Source organism: Lepisosteus platostomus, chromosome 12 (genome assembly GCF_059453375.1).
Source record: "Lepisosteus platostomus isolate fLepPlt1 chromosome 12, fLepPlt1.hap1, whole genome shotgun sequence".
Taxonomy (NCBI): Eukaryota; Metazoa; Chordata; class Actinopteri; order Semionotiformes; family Lepisosteidae; genus Lepisosteus; species Lepisosteus platostomus.
In genome coordinates, this window is record NC_142622.1 from 6402536 (window position 1) to 6429888 (window position 27353).

The 27353-nt window shown below is 37.0% G+C and overlaps 1 protein-coding gene across 1 annotated transcript in view; it reads right to left on the minus strand.

The window, feature by feature from the left end:
* LOC148650939 (uncharacterized) overlaps positions 1–27353 on the minus strand; it is a 174638-nt gene that overhangs the window by 145038 nt on the left and 2247 nt on the right. Inside the window, exons 4-8 of the mRNA XM_088600617.1 lie at positions 26504–26653; positions 24736–24842; positions 22520–22643; positions 19823–19939; positions 8018–8086 (exon numbers count right to left, since the gene is read on the minus strand). Of these exons, the coding sequence (XP_088456743.1) occupies positions 8018–8086; positions 19823–19939; positions 22520–22643; positions 24736–24842; positions 26504–26653 (567 nt within the window). The remainder of the gene's footprint in view (positions 1–8017; positions 8087–19822; positions 19940–22519; positions 22644–24735; positions 24843–26503; positions 26654–27353) is intronic.

A 27353-nucleotide genomic window follows, 5' to 3' on the forward strand; every position in this document is an offset into this window, starting at 1 on the left:
TCTCCACAGCAGGATGCCTGGCTCCAGAGCACATGATCCTGTGACAAAGCCTCTATCAGTCGGCAGGTGATGTTGAACCTGATAGTAATCAGGCATCTGTCAGGGTCTAAGAACGCCAGATGTGTCTGATCAGGCTCCATGTCAGGGATCGATCAAGGCAGAGCACACAGTGGGAACATGTGAAATTGGAAGGCAACTGTAGAAGCGCCGATTCTCAAAGGCGTCAAAACAAAATCATTTTCTTTAATTTATCCCTGCTGCAGGTTTCCTGTTAAAATGGGTTTGGTGAGGTTGTCTTAGAGACTCAAGATGAACAGCAGTAGACCTGCCGGCTTAGGGAAAGGATCACAAGCCACTGCGAGCCACTGAAACACACTGAAGGACAAATGCATGAAAGAAAAGGGAACTTTGTGAGCAGCTGAACTTTACAGGCAAAATGTAAAAGATGTTTTTCTATGAAAAATGATTTGATACATCAGTATAAGACACTCAATACTTTGCCCAAAAGTGTTACAGTATGTTGCCTTTCATACAGTTATCAAAATGGTATCTTAAATAATGGACAAAACCAAGCATCAAACTGTGAAGGAACAAGTAATAGGTTTATTCCATGCTGAAAAAAAGAAGAGAGAAAAAACACAACATTTCGGCCGTGGAGCCTTCTTCAGGTGTGGGTGAAAAATTGATACATCAGTATAAGACACTCCTGAAGAAGGCTCCACGGCCAAAACATTGTGTTTTTTCTCTCTTCTTTTTTTCAGCATAGAATAAACCCATTACTTGTTCCTTTGCAGCCTACGCGTGCTGACGCAGCTACCCACCTGAACTAAATCAAACTGTGAAGGTTGAAATTAAATCATTGACATTCATTGTACTTATTTAAGAAAACCCAGTTTACCATCCTGACGTTTTTATTACAAATCACCAAAACTGCTTGGTAAATGTCCAGAATTAAAAAGACCTTGTATCTATCCAATCAATATAGGGAAGTATCAATTAAAAAAACATACTCATATAAGAGGTTACTGTACCTTCTGTTGAAACTTTGCACAGAAAATGTGTGGGATGTGTCAGTTAAGATTTCAATTTTCAGTTTTTTTCCCCAGATAAGTCCACAGGAATATACTGAACATATAGCAAAATCATCTATCCACAGTCCACAATGGGCACAGCCAGGATGCACCCTAGAGAGACACAGGGCACAATACACCCTGGAGAGGACTAGCACACAGGTGCCAGTTTAAAGCACTGTCTCAATCTTTCCTGTCCTACAGCGCCCTCACAAATACAAACATTTTGTGGGACATTTTCCACCTTCCCACACACGCGCATTCACATCACCGGTCCGAGCACTTTATCATTAATGATAGAAAAGCATTTTATTTCAGCGTTTAATCCGAATTTGCTTCAAAGTACACAGTTGTTATATCCTAGCATGAAGTGACAAAGCTGAAAAACTCCCGGACGTTCTACATTCTTCCTGACTGTGAAAAGTGTAAAACCACACTTGTATCACGCATGATTCCCATGAGTGCAGCTTTAAAGCTCGGCTTCTGTCTCATGTGTCAACACCTAACGTGCAACATGACGCTCCTGTTACACAAGAGGAATGTGCATACACAATATTTTATTTAGTGTTATTTTACCGCTTATGTGTGAGAGAAATAAAATGCCGGCTGAGAATTGCCGAATGAGGGATGCCCATTAACACGGAAAGTGGGAGGAATCTGGAGAACCTGGCAGAAATACTATGAGACCACAGAGAGACAATGTGGACTCCACACAGACAGCAACCCAAGCCAAAACTAAAGTCAAGACTCACAAGCTGTGAGGCCATTAAAGCTATCTTTCTGGGGTATTAAGAACTACATGTATACAAGGGATGCAAAGAAAAACGCGTTATTATTGCAACTCTTCCCAAAATGATTGTCTATATATGCATACTTTTATTTTCCAGCCTCTCTGTCTGGAGGTGCTACAACAATAAAGAATTCTAATTCAAGCTACATATGGAAAATGTGAATTATTATTCTTATGAGTTAGAGGGTTTCACACAATCGTACAATTACCTTAAGATCAGTGCATCTCTTTTCTTGTACTGACCAGCAAACACACCCATGAAAAGACATGACTTAAACATTTTATGTTTTCCAATGTTAAAAACTTTCAGGTGGTTTCTTACAAAACACTCCCAGAACATCTCTGCTCATCTTATGAACCAAAAGCTCACACAGGCCTTACTGAGCATGCTCTTCAAAATATCTGTTTCTAATACTCAAAAATCAGTCAAGTGATCAGAGACAGACTACAGGTTTTCTTTGCTTGAACTCTTTCATCAATCACGAGAGATGTGATTCAAGGATTCAAAATCCCTAAAGGCCCAGATAGTGAATCAACAGGGAAACATGAACCAGAGGTGACAAGGCACTTTTTTACACAGTGAGTTGTTTTAGTATGGAGACGTTCTCCAGACATATTGTTAAGACATCTTTCCCTTCAAGAAGGGCATTGCTAAAATACTTGGATTAAGTAGCTACTGAAATAAAACAGCTAAAAAAGCTACAACACATGACCTTCTCTTGTTTGTAACTGATCTTATGTTCTTAAGAATACCATTCATACCACTTCTTTTGTGACCTGATGAAAGATATATTCTAATTATAATATTTAGGAGAGTATTTTGAAAGTAACTTATTTCAATAAGGAGTAGTCTGTTTAAGGCATCATAACATTTACCTTTAACATTAGTCATATTTAATCAAGCTGAACTGTGTAAAATCATTGTTTTCATTTACATTCTCGGGTACACAACCTAAGTACTGAGTTCATCTTTTCTGTCCTTTATATCAAAATCCATGTGTGACTTACAGGCATATTTGTCTCTTCTACAGAAGTCCTGTGTGTTAGCAGTGGCATTTCAAACCTCAAATATTTCTGTGTTATCTAAATAAATAAACAGACGACTGCAATCTTCCGCCTCTCATTACTTCCTGAAGAGCCAACACACACATAATCATTGGAAATCTGGAAAAACACTCAAGGTCAGCACATCAGAGGCACAAACATAATCATCTTGCTACCATTATTTCTGCTTACTTTCTTCTAAATTTGTAAAAAGAATTGTAACTGAGCATGCATTGTTTCATAACCAAGAAAGTAATGGCACTTACACTGTATACAGTATGTATTCTGAAACAACCTTCACTGTAGTACGCAATCTTCACACCTGAAGAAGGCTCCACAACTGAAACAATGTGTTTTCTTTCTTCTCTTTTCAGCATGGAATAAACCTATTACTTGTTGCTTTGCAGCCTATGCATGCTTACGTAGCTCCCCACCTACACTGTATTACTTCACTTTTTATGTTGAAGTTAGTAACTGCGACACTAGATTATCAACTTAATAGAAGCAATTAATGTACTGGAATACTATACTGTAAGTCATCCTCTGGGAATTTTATTCCAGGTTTTCAAATCAAGTGGAATTTGCCGTCTCTTCATTCTTTCTGTACATGCAACTACTGCTACAGCACTAAGAAGTACACCACTGTGTTGTGTTTCCAGATCTTAAAATATTAAAATAACAAGCGATTAGAAAATGACTTGAAATTAAAGGTCATAAAAATGCATTCCTTTTCAGGATCAGAAAAGTATCTGAAGTGTGTTGCTTTCATCTTTATTTCAAGTGAAAACACGCAGAATCTTTCCTGTTAAAACGTGAACAAGGACATTTCATTAAGAATATGGAGGCACAGGTCTCAGAACATATATCAGAACCAGCTTAACTCACTTTACAATAAATTCAATAAATCTGGGAAGCGAGTGAAACTATCAGCATACTTTGGATAATATAGAAAAAGAGATGTTGCCATTTTACCTGCATCGGCAATCTTACATGCTGTTCTTTTCACTCTGTAATTTTCCTTCTTTAGGCAGAAACAATTCTATAGTCATAATCTACTGAAATTGCAGCCATTTTATTTTAAGATAACAGTTAATAGATCCTGATAGATCTGTATTGTGTACTACAAAAACTAGCCTTTTCACTTAATGGATGCGTAGGGAGTAACAAATGAAGCTAATGACAAGGAACACCTGATAGAGTCAATTGGATTACATTGGTAAATGTGATGGATTAGCTACTACAACACTTCATACTGACCGCTCAAGTGTAGTTTACCTTGTGTTGTAGTGATCAAGAATCTGAACATTCTGATAAGAATGGATTAAAGACTGCAAAATGACAAGTAGTTTCTATCCTCCCAAACTAGCTTGCAAGCAGAATAAATACATTAAAAATTTTAAAGCAAAGGCTTTTCTGGAATAACATAAACGTACGACAGAAAGCTGTGGTACTATATAAATTCAGAACTGGTCTTTACTCTTACAAAAAAAGTTCTATATCATAGGCATGTCAAAGAGAAAGGTGAACTCTAACACAGAGACTACAGGCAAGGACCCATGGGGTTTCTCCCCATGTTAATAATCTATACAAATCTCACACAGAGACTGAATTCCATAGTGATGAATAAAACAGAAGTCATACAGCAAATTATTCTTGCAGCAAACTTGCAGACCTAAATCATTTATTACAATATTCAAAGCCAAAAAGAGAATTGACTCAGCACAAACACAGCAGCACCTTCATTTGAAATGTTTTCTGAGACAACAAATCCAGATTTCTGTCAAGGGTAAAACATTTGTCTGAAGAGGTGAGAAACTGCCAAAGCAGAAACCAAAATGATTCACTGCCCCAGTGAAATTGCACAACTGCAGCTGAAAAACCGGGCATGTGCAGGAGTATGTCTGTTACTTCATAATATTGAGATACGTCTGACCATAGCAAGAATGTAGTTCTGTGATCATGAATGCTGCCATAAGTTGTAAAGGTTCACTCCTCTGTTCACGCTGAAATTCAATCAGATACTAATAAAAGTCAGTGCAGTACATTTCCCAGGAGATCAGTAGTAGCAGGAGCAGTTGCATTCCTAGCAGCAGTAATTCAATCAATTAACACAATTCTTCAGGTAATAAAAACTGCCCATTCTAATTGGAGCACGATGCAGGGTTCCAGTAACCAATTTGCCTAATATGATGTAATTTTCCAAAAGAAGTCTTAGAAAATAGTCTTTAAATTACAGCCCTAACCAAACAAAAAGACACTGGAAATAGGTTTTAATTTCCTTAATTGACAATTAGATTTGTCAATTAACAATAGAAGATACCTGTCATATATTGTCACAGCATGGAGACAAGAAAACAGCAGGAAGCCTTGAAGTTATGCTTAGCACCTCACACGTGAATTATAACTTTCAAATTCACAGTTCCATGATGCTGACTTTCTTCACAAATAAACAACTTATCAAGCCTAGCATTCTTTTTGAGAACAACTCTTACATTTTGATCGGGTTTATCTTTAATCAAACAGCAGCTTTACACAAAGCTATTTTCCTCCAAAATCATACTGTATTACTTCTTATAATGGCAGTATTTGTGAGGGATTAATTGCTCTTTTTTTAATGAGAATCAATGAATACAATATTTTAGCCAAAAGCAGTTTACAGAGCAGCAGGTCTATAAGCTGAAGAGGGTAATTTGTAGATATACTTCTGATAAAAAAACAGACCCCAAAATCACATTATTTAAATGGCAGTAAGAGTGTCTTTCAAACAACTTCTAAATACAGCAAAGTAGAGTATGTTCAATTCACTGTTCTAAACATGTCATTAATCTAATCATTTCAAAGGCTATTTGCTCCTAGGTTTTTCCTTACTTTAGCCAGCCACCTGCTAAGCAATCCCAAATTTAAGAGTATGCCCCTGAAATTCTATATCCTACTAGAGACTAAGTCAAAAACCATTTCCCCCTGCCAACTATGACTGATGCCTGGATCAATCTCGGTCCAACTGAGACTCCTCCTAAAAACTTATTATTACTTTATTAGAAATTATTATTAGAAAATTGTGCACAAGTACTGAAGCACGATTTGCCTGTACTGTATATGGAGGAAGGCTGTACTCAAACCAAATGAGGACTCTTCCAAACGATGAGCAATCTCAGGCTGCTTTATATATGGCAAATGCCAATTGCTTTATCAAGTCTTCCGAGGGGGCATCTAAAGTGACCTTTGCCCTTTGCATTCCTGATTTCTCATTATGGATTATTTGTTTGGTGAAGCTCTGAGGTTGTCTGACTCGTGCAAGCAGCCCTGCCCCAGGATGCTATATTAATTTTTGTAGTCCTGTGAACTTGGAGAATATTAACTTCACCAGTTAGAATTCGTCCTTCAGTTTTGATAATGACAGGTACTGCTGTACAACTGCAAGGAGCCATAAATCTGAAAGAGGGAAGGCTCCCGTAACTAAATGGCGGGATGTTGCACTTACACAGCTCTTTGCTGTCCTTTCTAAGCTGACTTTATTACCCAACGCCTCCAGCCCAACATTCAGTTAATGACAGTTAGTTCCTTTGGAGAATAACTCTTAGACAGTCAGGGCTGTAATTTTCTAAACAAAGATACATTTGTAAACCCTTCTGTTAAACTGCTTTAGTTTTCCTAAGAACAGAGTAAGTGTGCACACACAACACTGTGCTCCAAGCTCACCTTTAAGCTGCTGTCTGATAAATGAAAGCACTGCATGAGGTACTGCCCCAGACTAAAAACTAGCAAATGCTAAGGAGCCCTAAAGGCCTTTTACATCAGACCAGTTGACAGTGAGTGAAATAAATATTACAAGACTCCTGTGAAATTCTGTTTGTCATTTGAAATAACACAGTTTAAATAATGCATCAACCACTTTCTTTTCACCTTCTGTCCTCAACGAAGGGGAAAAAATGAATCAAGCCAGCCTATCAGTCAGTATAGTCTCTGTTCCCCAGGCTCTCTATATTCTACTTGGATAATAAAGACATGGGCAGAGCAGCAATAAGAAACAAGCGTGAAACTCTAGCGCTCAGAAATTGGGACTAGCCCGGGCGACCAACAGAAATGAGATAAACAGAAGAATCTTCAGGAAACAAAAGGGAGTGTTATTGAAAACTCTGTGTTGGAGAGGTATTGGGAGACCCAACAAGAAAAGGTAGACCCAGTGCCGTCAGGATATGTGTTGCTTTTGTGAAGGTAAAACATAAAAAAAAACTAAACAAAACCAAAAATAAAAGTATGTATAACTGGCACATAAAAATAGTTTTAAAACCCCCTGTAAAATACAGATTACTTTTTTTTTATAGCACAGCCTAATTATGTATTACAACAGAGTTTAAAGAAATTAGTTAACAAAATGACATCCTTATTTGATTGAACATCTGTTACCACATTAGTCACCTACCTCGGCTAATGCAGTTTTTATCTCTTTTTAGTTTGTGGCCAGCATGGCAGACTACCTGACTTTAATGCATTTATCAGACATAGCAGTGCCTGCCACTTTTCATGTGTTCCCTGCCTGTGGAGGAGGCAAAGTCTGATTTATTTTTTACAAGAAAATCCCAGCTAGTGACATTTAAAGGAATACAAATTACTACACATATTGTACAACTGTGTATTCCTCACCCCCTCCTACTTGTCAGAAGTACATCACGTCCAGCACTTTGACGTTCTTGAACATTGTATTTTATAAGGCTTTATTGGTGCCACTTTGACAATGCATTTTTTTCCTTTTTAAAAACTAAAATAGTCCTTTTGGACAGCCATCATTATAGCTTATAAAGTGAAGTAGCACTAAAATACCAGACAGAGAACCACCTTCATTTTTTAATGTATTCTGAAAAACGTAATAAAGACATCTCTATTATTTCTTCATTTTCATCAGCGACAAAAAGATTCCGCTTCAACCTTCAACCTACTTGAGCGAAGTTTTATCATCTTATCATAAATTTACAACCTCCAAAATTATGAGACACAAAAAATAAAAATGGTGTACGTGTAGTCAGCAGCTTCATTATTTTAGAGGACAATGATTTGTTTTCTACAGTAATTAATAAAACATGCCATCAAAGGAAAAAAGCAGCAGCAATCATACCTCATATTCCTCGGCTTCAATAAGTAGCTTGGCAGTGGTTATCCTTGATTCATATGGTGGAATCTCATTCTAGAAAAGAAAAAAAAATCATTTTTTTTTTTTTTACAATAAACTTCTGTAATATTGATTACATGAATTTCCAATTAATTTCCAGGACAGAATTTTTTGAATGTTTTTACATAGAAATACAGCCGTTACAGCCCGATGCGAAAAAACACACATATTGTGGAACAGGATGGATGCTTAATGTTGCATGGCTAAAGGTAATAAACCTATATAAGTAGTGTACGTATACTATAGATTCGCGAGAATCTGAGAAAATGAGAATTTGAACATCCACATTTGTTCATATATTTGAGAAAGAGAAAGAAACAAAAAGGTGCACATTTTTTTAGCTTACAAGATATACAACAGATCGCAAAGAGAAGAAAAATGTGTAGAAAAACAAATTACCTTAAATGAGGATGATAACACAACATTACAGGGGACATAAGAAAACATTATGATGTTGTTAGGAGCTGAAAAGAAAATGTCAGTGATTTGTTATAAGCGAGAGAGATTGAGTGTCTGACGATTGACCAGTACAGGTGTAGGTCCTAGATAAAATTACTCTTTCAGGAGAGGGACATAACCATGATCAGCAAGAAGTAAAACAGACAGTCCAGAGGAAAACAAGCATTTAACAACAGCAGTACATCTGTGCTACCAATTCAGCAAGGCTGAGACAGAGTAAAAATATCTAATCTTGCCAGTTTATAGTCTGGACACAGTAGTACAGAAAACAAAGTGTTTCATTCTTCACATCTATAAAAGTACACAGGCCTGAATTTCTTGGCTGGAAAATAATTGAAATATTAACTTCATCTCTTTTTCATTTGGAGCATGATTGGAGACAACTGGCTGGGAGCTTCAGCTGTAATTAGAATGCTGGTGTAGCTTGCAGATCTTAAGGAAAATAGATGGTGAGCTTAGAATGCAGCCTCTTTGGGGAAAAAAAATCTTCCATCTTAATAAATTAATAAATTACACATCGATTAGGGCTTATAATTACCATACAATCTGCAAGCCATGCTGCAAGTATGTGGAGCTCATAATTAAGAGAATAAACAAAAGGAAAGCTGTGATTTTTTTTTTTAATTAGAAACATACCCGAACAATACAGCCAATAAATTGAATTTGAAATTTCTGTGGCTCAGGAAATAAGAGATGTGTCATCTTCACACACGAGAATGCCAAGGCCATTGACTGTTTCTATCAATCTTAAACTTTGCTTGACACGCTGCTTTCTGTCATCTCAGCACAGACTCTGCCAAATTTCTTTCCAAGCCTGTTGACTGTTTACAGTGCCTAGATTCAGCTTTCCCACTGGGAAACATTGCAAGACTGCTTTACTAAAAAGAGTCAATACAACATCACCCAGAGGGTACAAATTCCATAGCAATGCTGTAGGTCCAACAGTTCAAACTTCCTCAGTGTCCAATCTACTAATAGTCTTCATGCCACTTGTAATATGTTTGATCTCCTGTGTAACCTTTTCAACGTACAGTCTGACTAAACCGTTTAACTAAACAGTCTGAAAATATTCATTGCAAATAGAATTCCTCCTGTAGTTATAGAAAACATTGATAAATTGTTTTAATATGAAATCTTATTCACGTTTAGCAATTCATCATCTGCATGGCTGTTGACAAAATGTGACTGGTGGCTTGTTATGGGTTATATACAGGTAATTATACCCATTTTAAGTCGTCCTGTCTGTTGTTTTGGTCATTGTATCAGTGCTCGCAAATTTCAGAACCTTGATAAGATTCTTTATTATAATTCTTGATAAGTATTCTGATGCTATCACAGGTTTTCAACACAAATGCAACTATAATAAACAACAGAGAAAAAACACTATTTTGGATAAAACAAAGTATATAAAATTTGGATATTGATCAAAGGTTTTTTCATGAGTGACCGTGACACACTGCAGTGATTTTGACTATTGCACAGGCGCTTAATCACCTCTTTAGCCAGCGAGTTGACTTGGTTCAAGTGATGAAGAGGCTTAATCTGTTAAATGGCAAACCTGGAAATCAAAATCACACAGAAAGGGACCGATACGCCCCATTTATCAAGAGAAAAATGCCTCCCTGCACTCATTTGTATGTTGAAGCAGACATGACAACACAACTGCCAATTTACCCGTTATATCTGTTTATTGAAATGCACCTGGGAATAAAAAAAAAAAATTGTTTTCTCAATAACTTTGTGATTTTGTTGCAGTTATAAGTGCTCCGTTTTTTAACAGTTTATCAGTACTTACTACTGAAGAACAATATTACTTTGTGCTTGAGGAAAGCTCTAAGCATTATCAAAGACCACACACACCCCAGCAACAGGCTGTTCGACCCTCTACCATCTGGAAAATGGTACCAGAGCATCCGGGCCTGGACTCCCAGACTCAGAGACAGTTTCAAACTATTCAACTCCCAGCCTCTCTCACCCACGATCTGAACCCTTACAGTGCCTTCTCTCTCTATTAAAATTCAGAAACATCTACCTCTACCTCACGTGTCAAAAAGTTCACTCCCCATAATTTTCTATCCTTTATTTCACTCTGTTGATGTACGATTTTGGACAACTGATGTTGTTTTGCACAATACCTGTTTCCTGTTTAGTTATGCACATTGCCCGTCGTCTTTGTCTTTCTTTTCTTATAAAATTGTATTGTTTGTTTTTGTACTACTTACTGTCTGAGAGCTACCTAAATAGCATTTCGTTATACCATATACCTGTGTATGAGTATAATGACAATAAATGAACTCTAACTTTACTTTAGTTCTCGGCAGCATCAATATTACAGGGTGGAGCCTATTAATTAATCATTTTATCATGGATTCTGTGTCACTCTACATCAGTATTGATATAACTTCTTTGACCTTGTTTATTTGGATCACAAACAGAATAGCAAACAATCTCAAACAAATGCTTCAGTACTCTTGACTCCCTGTAGATCACGCTGCCTTTCTCAATTGCTACTGAATCATAAAGATGAAAAACAAAGTGTAATAACAAACATGAACAACCCAACTACAGCCTGCCTTGGCTCCAAGTACTATTCAAATGTGTTATGAGTTTCACAGCTTGGTATAGACCTCGCTCAGCAAACTGTCAGCAGAATAGTCTCAGTACCTCTAGTTCCAGTGGAAAAGAGACATAGGAATTTCAACACTGAGTCATTAAAAGTGAACAGAGAGCAGGGCGAGGGATCAAAATGACAGATTGGAATCTGTATTCCATACTGCTGGCTACAGCCTCCTCTTGCAGAACAGAAATTGTTCTCATTTAGTGAACATCTTGAGTTTTCTCCTGATTTAAGCTAAAATGTGCTCCCAATTAGGTATCTCTGCTCCTATGGAGATGCCCAGACACACTTGAAAAATGGCAATTTTAAAACAAATGACAGTAGGCCTGACAGTTCTTGTAGGTATTAGGAGACAACAGTTCTTTTATGATGCACTCTTCTACAGTATCCATTAATCAATTGTGTGATTAACAGTATTATTGTATTTTGGAAACACAAAAATAACTTGTCGTACATCAACATAACTACACTGATGTACAAAAGAACTGCAACATTCATGTCTTATGAATGTATTCATATAAATTAAATATATCAATGGGTCAGGTTTTAAGAATGACAGTGTCAAAATAAAAGGATTGCTGAACATTAACAGAATCATGACATTGACCCATAGACCTGATCAGCCTCTGTACAGAATTCTGTGAGATGGTTCTCCATTCCTGCTATGCAGCTGCAGCCAGCTGTTGAATGCTGGCCCACTGTGATTGTCTCTTACGGATGGAATAAAAACTGGTCCCACAGATGCGCTGTTGGGCTCAGGTCAGGAAGGAAAGCTGTCCACAGCAAGACTTCAGCAATGTTTTTGAGAAATGCCTCCATTGTAATCCTAGGTCTGAGTGGCGATGTGTAGTTCTGCTAGAAAATCAATACTTCTGGATTGCCCATCAAGAATGGGAAACCAGTGGACTGAAGGACTTTGTTGTTGTATCACTGATCAGCAAATTTACTCTTGGTCTGGATCAATGGACCCCGCCCCCCATGTAAAAGGTGTTTTCTCCTCACATTGTCACACTTCCAAAACCTCATCAGTTGGCTTTAACAATGTAGTGCTACCACAAACTCTTCACATACTTTGTCTTCCATTGGGTAAGCCAAGGGCAAAACAGCATAAAACAGCATAAAACATTCAACCTGTTACTCCTACCACTTTGTGTCTTCTCTGGCTCACAGAACACACTGATTTTATCTCTCAGTTGTCAATGATACCCCCGAGCATGCACATCATTTTTATGCAGAAGGAAATCTACAGTAAGCCATTTGACTGATGCATGGGTTAATCCATCCTGTAATTTTTTTGTACTGTAGTCAATGCAGTCTGAAAACGATTATGCAGATGGATCAGACGTTGTGGTGACCTTTCACGGCATTGCATGTCTCTCACAGAGCTAATTTCCTGCTTTCTCTGGACTAATCTGCTAATTGTTGAAGCAGAACAATTCTCTGGGCAACATCTCTCACTGACAGGCTACCTGATCATGCCAACAGCAACCAATCTTAATTGCTCTAGCAGGGAATGGTCAAGAACATTAAGTTTACAAATGAGAGAAAGCCATTTGGCTCATCTAGCTCGTTTGGGTATTTACTAGTTAATTAATCCAAGGGACATTTCTTGAAAGAAGGCAGGGTATTGACATGGCTGTGGAGCTTGTTCCATACTCCCATATTTTTAGGTTTTCTTATGTTAATTTAAAAATGCATTTTTTTGAATGGCTATTTAAACAGAATCTTCAAAATATTCTGTCAAATTTAACTTGACAGACCCTGGTATTTTTGTGAAATCACATGACTTGAGGTCATTTTGCTGTCCCAAGGAATAATGCTTCTCGGGCAATTATCTGACGTATCACAAGGTTGGTATTTGGATGAAACAACCACTCAACAACTGTGAAAAGTTTGTGGGTAGCAGTTATTGCAATCCAGATTGTTTAATTTACAAGTAAATAATATATGCTGATGCAGTTTCATTGTGCATCACTACTGTATATACTTCTATACCCCTTAAGTTCAGAAAGTCAAAGGTAACAATTTTGAGAGAAACGTTTCAAGTTAAAGGGGAGAGCAGCTGCTATAACTACACTCTCCAGTACACTAAGCCCATTTCCACATTTATGTTTTGTGAGGTCCTTAGCCCTTCTGCAATTTGTGGAAACTAAAGTCATGAAGCTTCTGCTAACAACCACTTTTAAAAAGCTGTCCTTGTTTTCATTTCAGCAACATAAAAGCCCATTTAAAAAGCAAATGCCGCATGAAAGTGATTTCTGTGCTTGGAAACAAGTCAAAGAGTGCATCCCTGTCCCCAGTTCCATAAGAAGCATGATTTTAGGAACAAATGAAAAGCCTTATCCATATCTAGAAAAGATTATTTGAAAATGTAACCATATATTTGCATGTAACTGTAGTATTTTTTTTTTTACAGATGATACGGATGAAAAGATGATGCATGATACATTTGCACATTAAAAAGCAACAGAGAACACTTTTTAATATCAGGCAAAACCCATACCCAGGAAAAAGTTCAATAGTAATGCACCACAGTATTTTACCACATAAGCGAGTGTCAGCATCAAGATTTACTACAAGATTTCCTCCTTACATTTTCTGCTCCTTACAGTTATACCTCGTACTAAAACTTAAAAGTATATAAAACAATGATAAATGTAGTTGTACTTTTAGAAACCAAGATAGCGTTATCTGTACTTAACAACTTACTTGTTTGGATTTGCAGTATTTCTTACAACCGTGTGTATTATAGGGGCTCCAATACAAGCAAAAGGTTGAAATGCACAATTTACTGCACATCCGTACAGGTAAGATTACTAAAAGACTATACTAAACTATGTTTGCTGTACTACAGTTTCTCTGACTCAAATCAAATAAGGGCTACACATTCTATAATTACTTATGAACCTGTATATTTGCATATCCTTTGATTTATTTGCACATTTTGTGAGTTTGTTGCCAATTAGTCATGACGGAGTGACCTGCCCAGCAAGTCTTAGAAAGTTCTTAAAATGTACCCAAATGAAAAGCCACACCGTTAGTAATGTATAGCAGGTCCTAGGCAGGAAATGTTTTGCACTTGCACTGCCACCTGTTCACTGTTATTAAGATGAAAGATGAGACACAAAGGACAATAAATGCCACTGTTTCAGGAGAACACTTGGGGGCAAAAACTTCAGTAAAGACTAAGAAAAAATGGAAACTCAGCATACTTCAAAACAACAAGAATTCTCCCAGTGTTCAAAACGGTTTTTGATGAGAGAGGAAATTGTCTGAACACAACTCTCCACAGAAGCAGAACATGTTCAAAATTTTAAGCTCATATCCTCAAGAGTTTTTCAGGGGGGAGAAAAGCACTGAAAAGCAGTGCCTGAAAACATAATAAAATATGCCATCTGATGAATCACTGCACAAGGTGTGTGGAGATGTTACTTTAATGAAGGTGTCGAGTGGGGCTTTTCATCTCAAAGGTTAATAGGTGATGCAATATAACACTCCAGCCATTCTGAAGAAAAAAAAGTGGAGCTTGCCAAAGCCTAGGAAGTTAGGATCTAATCAATGCAGTCACAGCAGTCTGGACTGGGAGTTAGCAAGATCCAGGCCTTGTCCTGTGAGAGGAGCATGGTGAAATAAGTTCCTGGGTTGAATTCCAAGCCCATTTGTGTGTGTGGCATTTACACCTTCTCCCTGTGTGCACACAGGTTCACTCTGGCTACTCTAGTTTCCTTCCTAGTGGTGGCAAGCTTGGTTCAGATATTCTGAATTGGCCCTGTTTCTGCAGCTCCACAATGGACTGGTATCTCCTGCAGATAAAGTGCATCAGGGTAAGCTGGCTTCTGGTAAAGCTCATCTGAGACGGCAATAAGACTCCCATTCCACTATGGTTTGAACCATTTCACATTTTTTCAGCTACGGGCTTTTCTTTTCACTGGATAAGCGAGGTGGCTTATCCACTGGAGCTTAATAATTAGTGGTTGTCATGCTTTTTGGGGAAGATTCACACAGCTCTATGAATTACAATTCAATTATAATTTTGTCTGTCATTCAAAAATTAGTCCAAATATTTTACACGCAATTGCCACTAATAGCCAGTCACGCCTGTCTCTTATCAAAAGCTGTTGCAGATGAGAGGAATCTAAACCTTGAAACACACTCATTGCACTTGCGCTGATCCAGTAGTTATCATAACCAAATAAAAAACAAATCATCAAACAAAAAGTCATCATTGCTGTATCTACAATCAGTGACAGATGGATTAAAAATCAGCCATGTCATTTAAACCACACACCAGGACACATTCAGACTAAGGAGGCAGCCATGTGGGCTACTTCATTATTTTTTACACAGCCACAATGAATTTATTTTCTTAGAATGCCTAGCCGCATTCCACGCAATACCAAAATAATTGTTTTTAACTGACTGGACTTAACATTTACCCATTTAGTTAAGCAGAGGGATTTTTGATAACCAAAGAGATTTTTGATAATGATTTTTTATTTTTGAGAGATTGTTTATCCCCTTCCTTTCTTTTTTTAGGTGTCTTTTTGTCCCTGTTCTAAATCAATGGATAATTCACTGATTCCATTATTGGCTCGATTTGGCCGTGGGATTGAGGCAGGACATTGGGGCTGCCAAATATGGAAAGTATTACCAACTGAGAATGGAAATAAGAGATTAAGTATACAAATTGAAGCTAATAAAAAGAGTCTGATGTAATTTGCTTTTTCATTTACTGGCCCTCTGAGGGCACTGGTCCAACCAACATTTGCTCAAACTGCCTGATCCCCATGATTAACTTTTTTTCTTCACTGCATGTTTTCGGGATTCCGATACAAAAATACAAGCCTGTCAAACAGCTTGTTCATGAGTGTGCCTGAAATTCATTCCTTTGGCTTTATATGGTGGGCATCAGCTTATGATGGTTAAATTAAGAGTGAATACACAAACAAAAAATTAAAAAAATACCACCAAGCAAGAAAACAAAATTCTATGTACATTTTACAAAAATCTGTGTAATATTTGTCACTTTCTCCTTGGTGCTCATTCTGTTTCTGCAGTAAATTTCAAGTGATGGTGATTCTTAATACATGGTGTGGTTCGCCAGCAATCTTCAGAACTGAATGTTCTTGTTAAGGCTTCCAGACATTAATTCTTAAAGTATATAGATTTCCTGCGCAGATTAGCAGTTAGTTCCTATAATGCTGAGACTTATGATGGTTCATTAACTTTAAACCAGTGAGGGATCAAGAAACTCCCTATGTGAATGCATTTAAAAAAAAAACATAGTTCAGATATCAATTCCCAGCTACTTAAAGGGGAATTACAATGCGATTTTTACATTTCAGGGTTAAGTAAACTGTACACAGTTATGTGTAAATCCTCCCATTTACATCACAAAATAGATTGAATTTCCACGTTCAGCCATTCAGAACGAGGCATCAGAACTTCCAGTGAGGTGAAGCGTCCCCTTTACACTGTAAACAAGCAGGCTTGTGAATACATCTCTTTTAATCTGACACAAATATTGTTGCTGACTTTGAGAGGGTTTTGCTGACAAATACTACTTACTTGTTAGCAAATCGCATTGGAACATTTCTGCCACAAACCTGTATTTATTTGCTCGTACATTACATTAGGAATTACAGTGACTAGAGAGCAGGAAGGGCTGCTTCACATCGCAATTCCTGCAAATTTTCACTCTTGTCCTTAACAACACCAGGGGTTTCTGACAACATGGAGACTGCCCAATACTTTCACAAAGTTCACAATTTTGTGCTTAATTTGGAATTAAAAAAAAAATTGTGATACCTTAAAATAATGTATTTTGTTACCGAGATTTATTAACCAGTCTGAGAAATTGGGACTGCAGTTCCCCATTAACATTACCATTTTTTTATAATATTACTCCAAGACATACAGTCATTTTGTCTGCTAATATAAAATTTTGTAAATAATAATCTTTTTTATATAGTGCCTTTAAAAGTAGTTTTTATAGACAAATTATACTTTTTATTTTTGTAACCACCCACACCAGGGGTATTAATGGGCATTAGATTTTAACAATAATAATCTACTAACACATACACTAATAATTTTAAGTGCAACTCACCGCAAATGCTTAAACTGTAGAGAGAACACTATACTAGTTCCACACAATCTTATCTATGCATACACAAATGGATACATACGATATGTATTAACACTTTTAGAAATTTTGTATAGAACATTCTAATAATTTTTTCAGCCGTTTTCTAAGGCGTTTTCAGCCTTAGATGTAGAAGCCACATAAAAATGCAGCCTCACGACCCCAAAATTTAATCAGATGTAATACACAAGCCTTTCCTTCTAATCTGCGTGTAATATATCAGATATGCCTATTTGTTTTTGGTCACATCAAATACTTTTTAAGAAAAAAAACAATTGTCTGCATATAGAAATTGTTGTGTTTAAGTTAGTGTGATACTGCCATCATCTGTTAACATACAAAATAACCTCTGGTTCTTAAATAGTACGTTCACCTGGGTCTCTCATGTAATTAGCCCTATAATGCAAATGGCCATTATATGAAAGGAGCAAAAAATTACTTAAGACATACTGTAAGCATCCCAATTACATATTTTTAGTTAGTTTTTTTCTGCTTTCATATAATGTCCACTTACATTATAGGGCTAATAACATGAGACACAGAGCTTCAAAAAGCCACCTATGAAAAAGACTGGAGTGTTTGTTGTTGTATCCTGTTACTCTCCTAGATAATGCATGGAAGCAAAAAGGAATCAACATTGTTATCAACAGGGAACCACAAAACAGGGGCTACCAATGCTAACTCTGGGGAAGTATACTGAAGGAGACAAGTTTTTTCTTTACATAGAGGGTGATGGGAGTATGGAACAACCTACTCAGCCATGTTGCTGAAGCTGATACTCTGGCTGCTTTGAAAAAAATGGCACAATGAGATCCTCAGATCAATGAATTACAGGCAATCGAACACGATACAGGCCAAATGGCCTCCACTCATATGTTTCTGTTCTTTTGCTCTGATGAAGAAGTCATGATGTTCTATTTTTTCTAATTATTACAACTGTTATTGGTAGCAGCATTAGAGTTCTTTAACCGTTTAATCATTAAAAGGTATTTCAACATGACTTATTGTATGTACTTTCTTTCACTACAGCAAAAAAAAAGATTGATTACAATTAAACAACTCAGTTTGAGTACAAAGGCCAGTACCTGGGATGGGTACATAAAAGAAGCACTACATAATGCAAATAAAAGATAGGCTTTTATGCAACTGCTTGACTTTTATCATATAAATATGATATGAAATTAAAATGACATGAAAATTGCCATTTCCAGGGTCTTCCCCAAAAATAAACTTCATGAAATATGGACGATAACACATTGTACCATAATAGTCCATACCTGCATGACGTTCAGCCTGCTCCTAACAGCTGAGCTAGAGTTAGGCATTACAGTCACCTGAGAGAAATACCCACAAGAATTAAACTTGACTCCAAAGTGTCTCCTGTTCATCTTCTAGGATAAACCATGTGTCCCAATCCATAGAATCCACTCCTATACGAGTTTATTGGCCTTCTGGGGAATAGGAGGGGAGTGCCACTCATCTCAGTGTTTCTCTGCTGGTCAGGAGGTCACCTTTCATTCACACACCCAGGTAATACCAGCAAACAATCATTCAATGATACTGTGAATTTTAGCATTTACCTTTTAAGTGTACAAGATAACAACTATTTGTCTTTGCCAACATGCCTTTTTTACCTAGCAACAGTATGAAAGAATAATTAAAGGCACATTATTTGATGTTTTGACGCTAATGCTATAACCACAGAATGTTTACCTAAATTTCACACCTTCTATTTACATACTTCCTTTTCACAAAAGGAAAGGTGAATTTTGTAAAGGTGTATTTGTAGAGAAAAACAATCTGTACTTCTGTATGAAATCTGTATGGCTGTATCCTCTCCATGCGAATGAATAAAGGATTCTGCAGAACCACACCTAACGTGAGTGCAGAGGTTTCTTCGACAATTATTAATGTACAAAGCTTCAGATTTTTTATTTTAGATGGCACACAATGCTCAAACGATAGAACCAGACATGAAGTTATAAGGGAATACGAAGAGGCATTTAAAAAAAAAGTGAATTCACCAAGTTCCAGGAATGATTAACTAGTATGAGTCTCTTTATGTTCTGCTTGGTTCTTTCCACACTACACTACTGCATGTGCAATTTCCTAGAAGGAGAAAAGTTGGGAGTCCCTGGAAATTAATTTTTAAGACAGTGAGAATAATTAAAAGCCTTCAAAGACTGCACACTGAACAAAGCACAGGCAAGAAAGAAACACTGCCCTTCCTTATACAGTATGACAGTAACAGTAACAAATATTAGCACAACAGTTCTGTTCTGTGTGTACAGTTAAATATATGGTTTAAATAGTAATCTTTGTCAAATTAACTACACAATACTTTTTCCAGTGGCCCTAATTAGTCTTATATTCTTTACTTAACATCTGTACATGCAACAGATTTATGAAGGATTTTGAAATGAAAAGTTAGGTAAATTTCCCATATAATATAATTATATATTTATAACTCCCATATAATGCCCTAATACTGCATCCCACTGATGATTTATAGTTTATACAGTACATTTACCTGCATCCTTTCTGCATTCTCTGTTTCTTCTTGTGCTTCACCTGACGATGGTTCAGTATCCTTTCGCAGGCTGGGAAGCCACAAGGCAACACTTCTCATTAGGAACTCCTTCCCCTCCTGCAAAAACACACCACCATTTCAACTCTCCTGTTGTCAGCTTGCTGCTTCTCAATATTCTTGCACCATTAAAACCTTCGTTTAGTCATGACATAATTACAGATCTTCAGGCAATCTAAAAAATGTTCCCAAAGAACCTCCTCCACCATTCTCGCGTAGTGTTTTAGGCTAAATGACATGGGTAGGATAAGGGCTGGAGATGGGGTTATGGTTAAGGTTAGGATCAGGGCTGTGTTGGCATGAAAATGTCTGTACCTCTTTATCCATTTTGGAGAAATGGCCGGGGGGATTATGGATGTTGCAGAAATACAACAATGTTATGTAGCCTCTTAAAGGGCATCGTGATGGTATTATGCTGGCAATATGAAGCTCATCACAAATCTTCTGAGGGAGACGGTCATACGTTATGAGGTTCTATTCGAAACAGACTAATTTCTTGAATTCAAAGGTTATTATTACGATTCTTAAATATTATAATAAATAATAGTATTAAAAAGAAATGCCTTGTAATGGAAAAAAAATGGTTTTTGGTTAAAGCTGGCATTCACAGCTTTTGTGCATATATTTTCTCTGTTAGCTTTAGAAACAAAACACTGAAGAGGAAGCTCTATGGATAATAAAATAAGAGATTAAAAATATTAATACATTTCTAAATGGCTGTTAAAGGTCCAATTAGTGGCACTGTATGTGGTATTGACAGAGCCCCAGTAGATAAATCAAAGATAATGATAAAATTATCGAGAGTTTACATGACTTTAAAGAAAGGCTGTATCCCATGATCATATTCATTAACAAAAACTGTACTTTATGAAGACAAAAAAACATGTTCTCACATGGAAAAAAAACATTTGTTATTAGTACGATGTTCTGTTACTACGCTTCCTAATCAAAAAATGTAAATAGCTAAAGCAATAATCAAGGAAGTACTGGTGTGATGGCAAAAAGAGTGTACAGTATGTACTGAAAGACAAACCTTACACATCCTACTTTCACCTGCAAACTTCATAGACGAACACACTAATGATAATAATATTCTATCACTGCAATAATAAGCAGGAACTATTCAGAAGATCGCAAGTTACTCTTGGTGGGTCACAGTTTCACATAAACAAGACCTTTACTTTTAAATATATTGCTCTGTAAACGATCAGCAGGGTGAAATGTCACAGCCACCCCATTGTAAATTCGAACCAAACACTGTGCAAGGCTTCCTGAAATCTCAATCCTGTTAATGCACTGCTGCGTGTGTGAGAGGCCAAAGAGGTAATGGACTAAAGACAGTGCCTAGGCACATATTTGACTTTACAAATCAACTATTTACGCACTAATTTATGACAGTGTTCAGGAGAGGACTTCCAGGTACACTTCAGATATTGAAATAATAAAAATACATTCTTAGGTTGACCAGAAACAGAAAAATAAACAGCTCTGTTACAATAAATGGCAAATTTATATAGCTTCAAAGGATAAAACATCGTGTTATTAAACTAGTCTGCCATCTAGTGGTACTAGATGTCACTGGAGAAAAACAAGGGTGACTTTTTTTCTGATTGTTGTATTAAAAACAGCTCTGCAAAAATCACTTACTTGACCCCTCGCTCAATATCCATATACTTTGATTTAGAGTTAAAAAAAAGTACAAAGGTAGCTCTGTGACGAGCATGTTTTAAATGCAGGAAGATGAAAGAGAATTTCATTTAGCATTAACTGAATGTTTAACCTGACTGCCTAAGCAATAATGTTACTGCCAATTAAACAGATTAATCTTAATCTCTACATTCAAATTACCCTGTCGATTCCAGACAACCAGGTGGCAAACATTACCCCATTAAATTTCAAGCAGTGGAAGAAGCAGCCTCAAATGTACTGAGTAGATTAGTTCATTTTAAAGTGATTCCTGTGCCTTCTAGGAGACAGCTCCTGTCAGACATGGACTTTTCCACGTATCTGCACAATACATCTCCCTGCGCTGCTTTTACGTCTGGCAGATCATGTTCGGCGCCTTTCTCACATTAAGATGTCCTTCTACTGAACGGCACTGCCAGAGAGTATCTACATAGCACAAACGGCGATAAGCCCTGACTCCAGCTTGAAGTTACACTGATGCACGAATCACTCAGATGATTCCCCATATGCGTCTTGCGCTCTAGCCAGAGGGGGCCACAGGTCTGGGGATTATTTAAAAGTTTTCTTTAAAATAGCTACAGATCACTGTGCTTATTACAACACAATCATCACAAAGCTTGCAAACACTGTTTTAGAGTTCCTGCCATAGCCTTGGAATAGCCACTTTGCATTTGGCCTTTCCAAGAAAATATCCTCAATGACAAAAACTGAGTGTTACCCTTTGCAGTATAATATATCAAACGCCCATTTATTAAAGCCCATTATAGCGGTTCTTTACGTCACATAGGAATATGTTATCTTGGCATGCACAAGACTTTGAAAAAATATATACTACTTTAATTTGATTTGCAATTTTGTTGGTCATTTTAATTAAAGTGACTGAAAATCATAGTATATGCTATTAGTCATGAACCCAATAATGACAGTAAAACACACAATAAACCTATGCATCACCTGAGGCTTTTCAGTGCTGAAGAGATAGCTGGCCATTAGCTGCAGGGCTTCGGGGTTGGCAGGCTCATAGTACAGAGCTTTTTCAATGGCTTCTTTGCACTTCTCTGCTGCTCCTTCTTCCATGCTGGAAACAAACATCAAGCTTGAGTCATATTCATTCGTATTTACCATAATATTAATGAGAGTTAGATTGCAATATATTGCAAAGGATGACATGGGGATAAGATGCTGTCCTCTTATGCACAGTTTTAAAAGCAGGCATAGATAAACATGTTGTAACTGTGTTTGTAGATGTATTGAAGCAGATAATCTAAAAATCTTATGGATTATTAAGAGGTTAAAAAAACATATATTTAACTTACTAAATGATCACATATTTCTTTCAGGTGCAAGATCCCTGCTGTGTATTGAGAGGCATTAGAAATTGGGATCAATCATTTACTTTCGTAATATTTCAGTACGTGATTATGTCTCAACAAGAAACTTACTATGACCCCTGCACGCAGAGTCTTCTCTTATCTTCACTATGCACTCCTATCATACAGTCAAAATCCCTCTTATTTCCAAATGTTTAATACCAAATCCAAATGCCAATGTCTAGTTTATCCTTTTCTTATGAATTCTGGTTTAATGAAATATTTTTCTTACACTTGTCTAAACATTCTGGATCCAATTAGGACTGATTCTATGCCCCTAGTCAGTCCTGGTTTGTACAGTGCTGTACAGTTTGTACATTGCTGTTCTATCTTAAAGTCACACATATAAACAATTTTTACTAAATCATATCTGCAATATCTAACTCATGGTCAACTACTATTATATTTTTAACCCAGACAAAAATCTGTAAAGGGCTCTGTAGCAAAGAGTTGTGAAAGATGCTATACGATAAGTAAAATTATTCATTAATTGAAACACCACGACTGCCCTGAGAAGCACCATGATGTTCCCACACTATGGGTACTTATAATAGCGAATTTAACAAATAAGCATAAGCTGTTGCTGACATCTTCGATTTCAGCTAAAGCAGCAGTTAGACAGGCGCCGTAAGCAAAAGTGCCCAGGCTCAGATACAGACTTGCCATCGCGAGGCAGTCCAACCTAGGGGGGCAAATCAAGCCTGGCCAGATCAAACACGATCCACAGAGCTGCTGTACATTCTGCTGGCAAGCTTGTAAGAGGTGCACGCCCATGGTCCAGCCCAGAAAAATCCTCTCATTTGTTTTTTACCCTAAAGTCTGTTATTTCCTCTGTCTTTCCATCAACAAAGCTAGAAAGGCAGAACACCTTCATGCTTGTTGAATCCTGTAACTCATATGCATACAACAATATGCACAATTATGTCAAGATCTACATTAACATATAGCCAATAATCTTTAAAAAAGTATATAGGCAGATTTGTTCTATTACTAAAAACACCTCTGCAGGAAGAAGCACTATTTATCTGGGGTAATGAAATAATACTGCGAGTTCAAACTAGAGCAGCACAGGTATGCTGGTAGCTAATTTAAGTCACACAAGCAGCTCGCTGGGCCAGGGCTTATCCTGGTTTCCAGGTGTGAAGCAGGGAGCACTACTCCGCACACGCATGAGACGCATGGAAACAGTGACACCTATTGGTTCTTTTTGACAAGAAACAACTGAAGAATTAGAATATTGATTTCTAAATTGGGAAAACAGCTAACTAAACGGTTATGTATTATGAGTCATGTAAACAACTATGAAAGAAAAACATATTAGGAAACTAAAAGGATATTTGTGCCAGGAATCTATGGAACACTGCAGGAGATGAGGACAAATCCCAGGTGAGATACCGCTGTTGCACCCTTGAGCAAAAAATAATTTCCTCCAGTAAATTTCTTAATTCTATAAATTGGGTCCAAATGTAAACTACGTTGGTCATTTTGGTCACATCTGTCACCCAAATAAAGTTGTCATAAAATAGCATGCATCTGAAACCTATTATCTTAATGGAAGAAACTTATCCGTAAATCATGTTTTTCTCTTAAAGTGTAATCTTCAACAAACATATTACAGAAAGACAAGAGTGCCTCCGAGACTTGAAGCAAAAGAAGTTCCTGTCCTGTTCTCAATACACTAATGTTGTAATCCCGACATTTTTGTACATTTTTGTAACCTAATCTACAAGGCAGCAGAGAGGATTTTTCTCCCGGCTGAAAAAATAACATCCAACATAATGAATGCAGAAGAGTAGATACCAGAGGTCAGTGAAGAAAATTTCAGCGACAGAACAGAAAGCCACAGAAATATCCTTGCTTGTCAGTTCAGGGCCGTGGGTTGAAAATGCCGCTGCTGCTGATCCTGCCTGTAGTAACAAAACAGAATACAAATATAAAACAAGAGAGAAATAGTGCCCCTGGACTCCGAATTCCTGACAACTGAGTACAAAAACCGAGTAAAACAATTTCAAAAGAAAAAAAAAAGACAAAACAGAGACTTAGAATTGGCATCCTTGTTCTAGCATAAAAACAAAAAACAACAGTAAATCGGCGTCTTTACATGATTTCCAAAGTATTCAACCAAGAATTCTTCATTTAGGGACTACATACATTCCTTCACTACTGACAAACAGATTAATGACTAACCATAAAGCATAATTAAAATTACACTCCCTTATTATAGAAATAAGTCTTGTTAAATCTTAGTAGAAAATTTATTTTTGTGTAAGTAGAAGAAAAATCTTGGTAGATATGTGTTGCAAAGAGGCACGGTCACTGATCAAAATAACCAAATCAGACAGTTGTTTAGGTCATTGCGTAGATGCACCTTAAGAGAGCTGCATCGAAACATTTCGAGACACAGGACCTAGACATCATGTGAAAACAGTGGCTTGTCTGCAAAAGCCCTGTCAAAATGTAAACATTCACTACGCATTACAAAATTGCCAATTATAATTCCCCAATTTTGTTTTTCCCATGTTTCATCATTAAACATTAGGCAAGACTCTCCCTTGAGATAGTCCAAATATACTATCTCTGTTCTCTCTTGCTGTGGAAGAAATGAAGATCAAGTCTGGAGCTGTGACTCTCCTGCTCTGACTGACTGTACTAATGCAGTGTGGCTCAGAAGCTGCACCACAAATTAAGGGCTACAACTAAAACACAACCAGAAATATCAAAAACAATATATATGCAGAGAAAATACTTCCTTTGCATTCCAATATTTTATACAATAGATTAGTTGAAAAATCTTCTGTAAACTGCTCAAGTAGAAAAGAAAAACATTACTAATATTAGAAGCATTATAATATTCTAACACAACAAACATACGCACATAACCTACATCTTGATTCAGCTCTCAAAAGTCCAAAGAATTAGGCCACAAAAAGGTTTATAACTACAGGTGTACAAGCCACTTCTTGAAGGATTATAAGGAACAGTACTGAAATAAAAAACCCACTGCACAAACAGGTCAGAGACTATCTCACCTTATTAGCGACCTCCCTTTCCACTTGTCTCACAGGAATCTCAAGTTATGCACGTGGTTTAAATTAATGTTTGTAACTGTTCAAACACACCAACCTTTTTTCCCTGATTGGATCTTGTTACCCAACAATGCTGCTTTATAAATATAAAATATTATATCTTTACAACAAAAAGAAGTCAAATTGAACTGATAAACAGAGATAACTGAATCATAAATGCAAGAACAGGTTAGATTATACTAATATACTGTATGCGTATTACTGCAGATATGTGTAGGGTCCTTTTTCTGATTCCCTGCTATGTGACAATGCAGCTCAATTTTTTAAACTGAGATCAAAATCTCTTCCTCAACTCAAGAGTCACATTTTTCTCTTTTCAGGAACAGTTTATTATAAATGTATTTAATGTGCCACTTAAATTTGAAGTGATACTGGACTTGCAGATATTGGAATTCCATGTACAAAAGCACCCGAGTACTGTATGATGATTTTGCATTACAGTACAATTCAAAAGAGTGTCAGAATAGGGGAGAGGGACTTACTAATTGTGTCTGTTTTTCAAACAGGTTGAGCATGATCTCAATGCCTTTGCTGAAGTACTGCACTGCTTCCATCCCAGAATGGATCTGTCCCAGGTACATGTACTTGCTGTGGCCCTCTTCTGGACTGAGCTCCACGGCCTTCAGGAACACTTAGCAAGCAGTCAAGGAGATGTACTGCCATCCCAGTCCTACCTGGCTCAGTGTGTTTATCATCAAATACTGATAATAGCTGTAAACAATGCACCTATTCCATTGGGAACTCAGTCTCCATTGATGCTTCCATTTTTCTCAACATAACTAGAAAGTTGGCTTCTGAGATGTGACTTAAAATGAGAACACGACCACCATCTCTTTTCTACAATATTTTGCACAGGAACAGGTTTTAAAACACTGCAGTGCCCTAAGAGAATTCACCACTTCCATATGTTCCTTGAAGGCTGTCAGATCAAACATGTCACAATTTTTACAATGTTACTGGAAGAGTGCAGTTTAGAACTGCAAGTCTTCACGTGTTAAAGACTCTTTATTTATTTACGCTGTGTCTATATTCTAGAAGACATTACTTGCAAATATATTATTTACATAAAGAAAGTACCCTGACAACACAGCTCTACTCACTGCCAAAATAAACAGCAGTGTACAAATTCTGCACTGCTACACCACTTCCAGTGAAAGTGATAGCTTTTTATGATACTGCCACCACATTTTCAAGCTGTTATATTACATAGTTTAATAGTAATGATCTTATGAGCTTCCCCTACGTCAGGTTTACACCAAGCATCTTATCACATTAACTGTTTAATGACTCAGACTGTACAGTACATGTTGTCTTGGAACTTGCATGTTATAA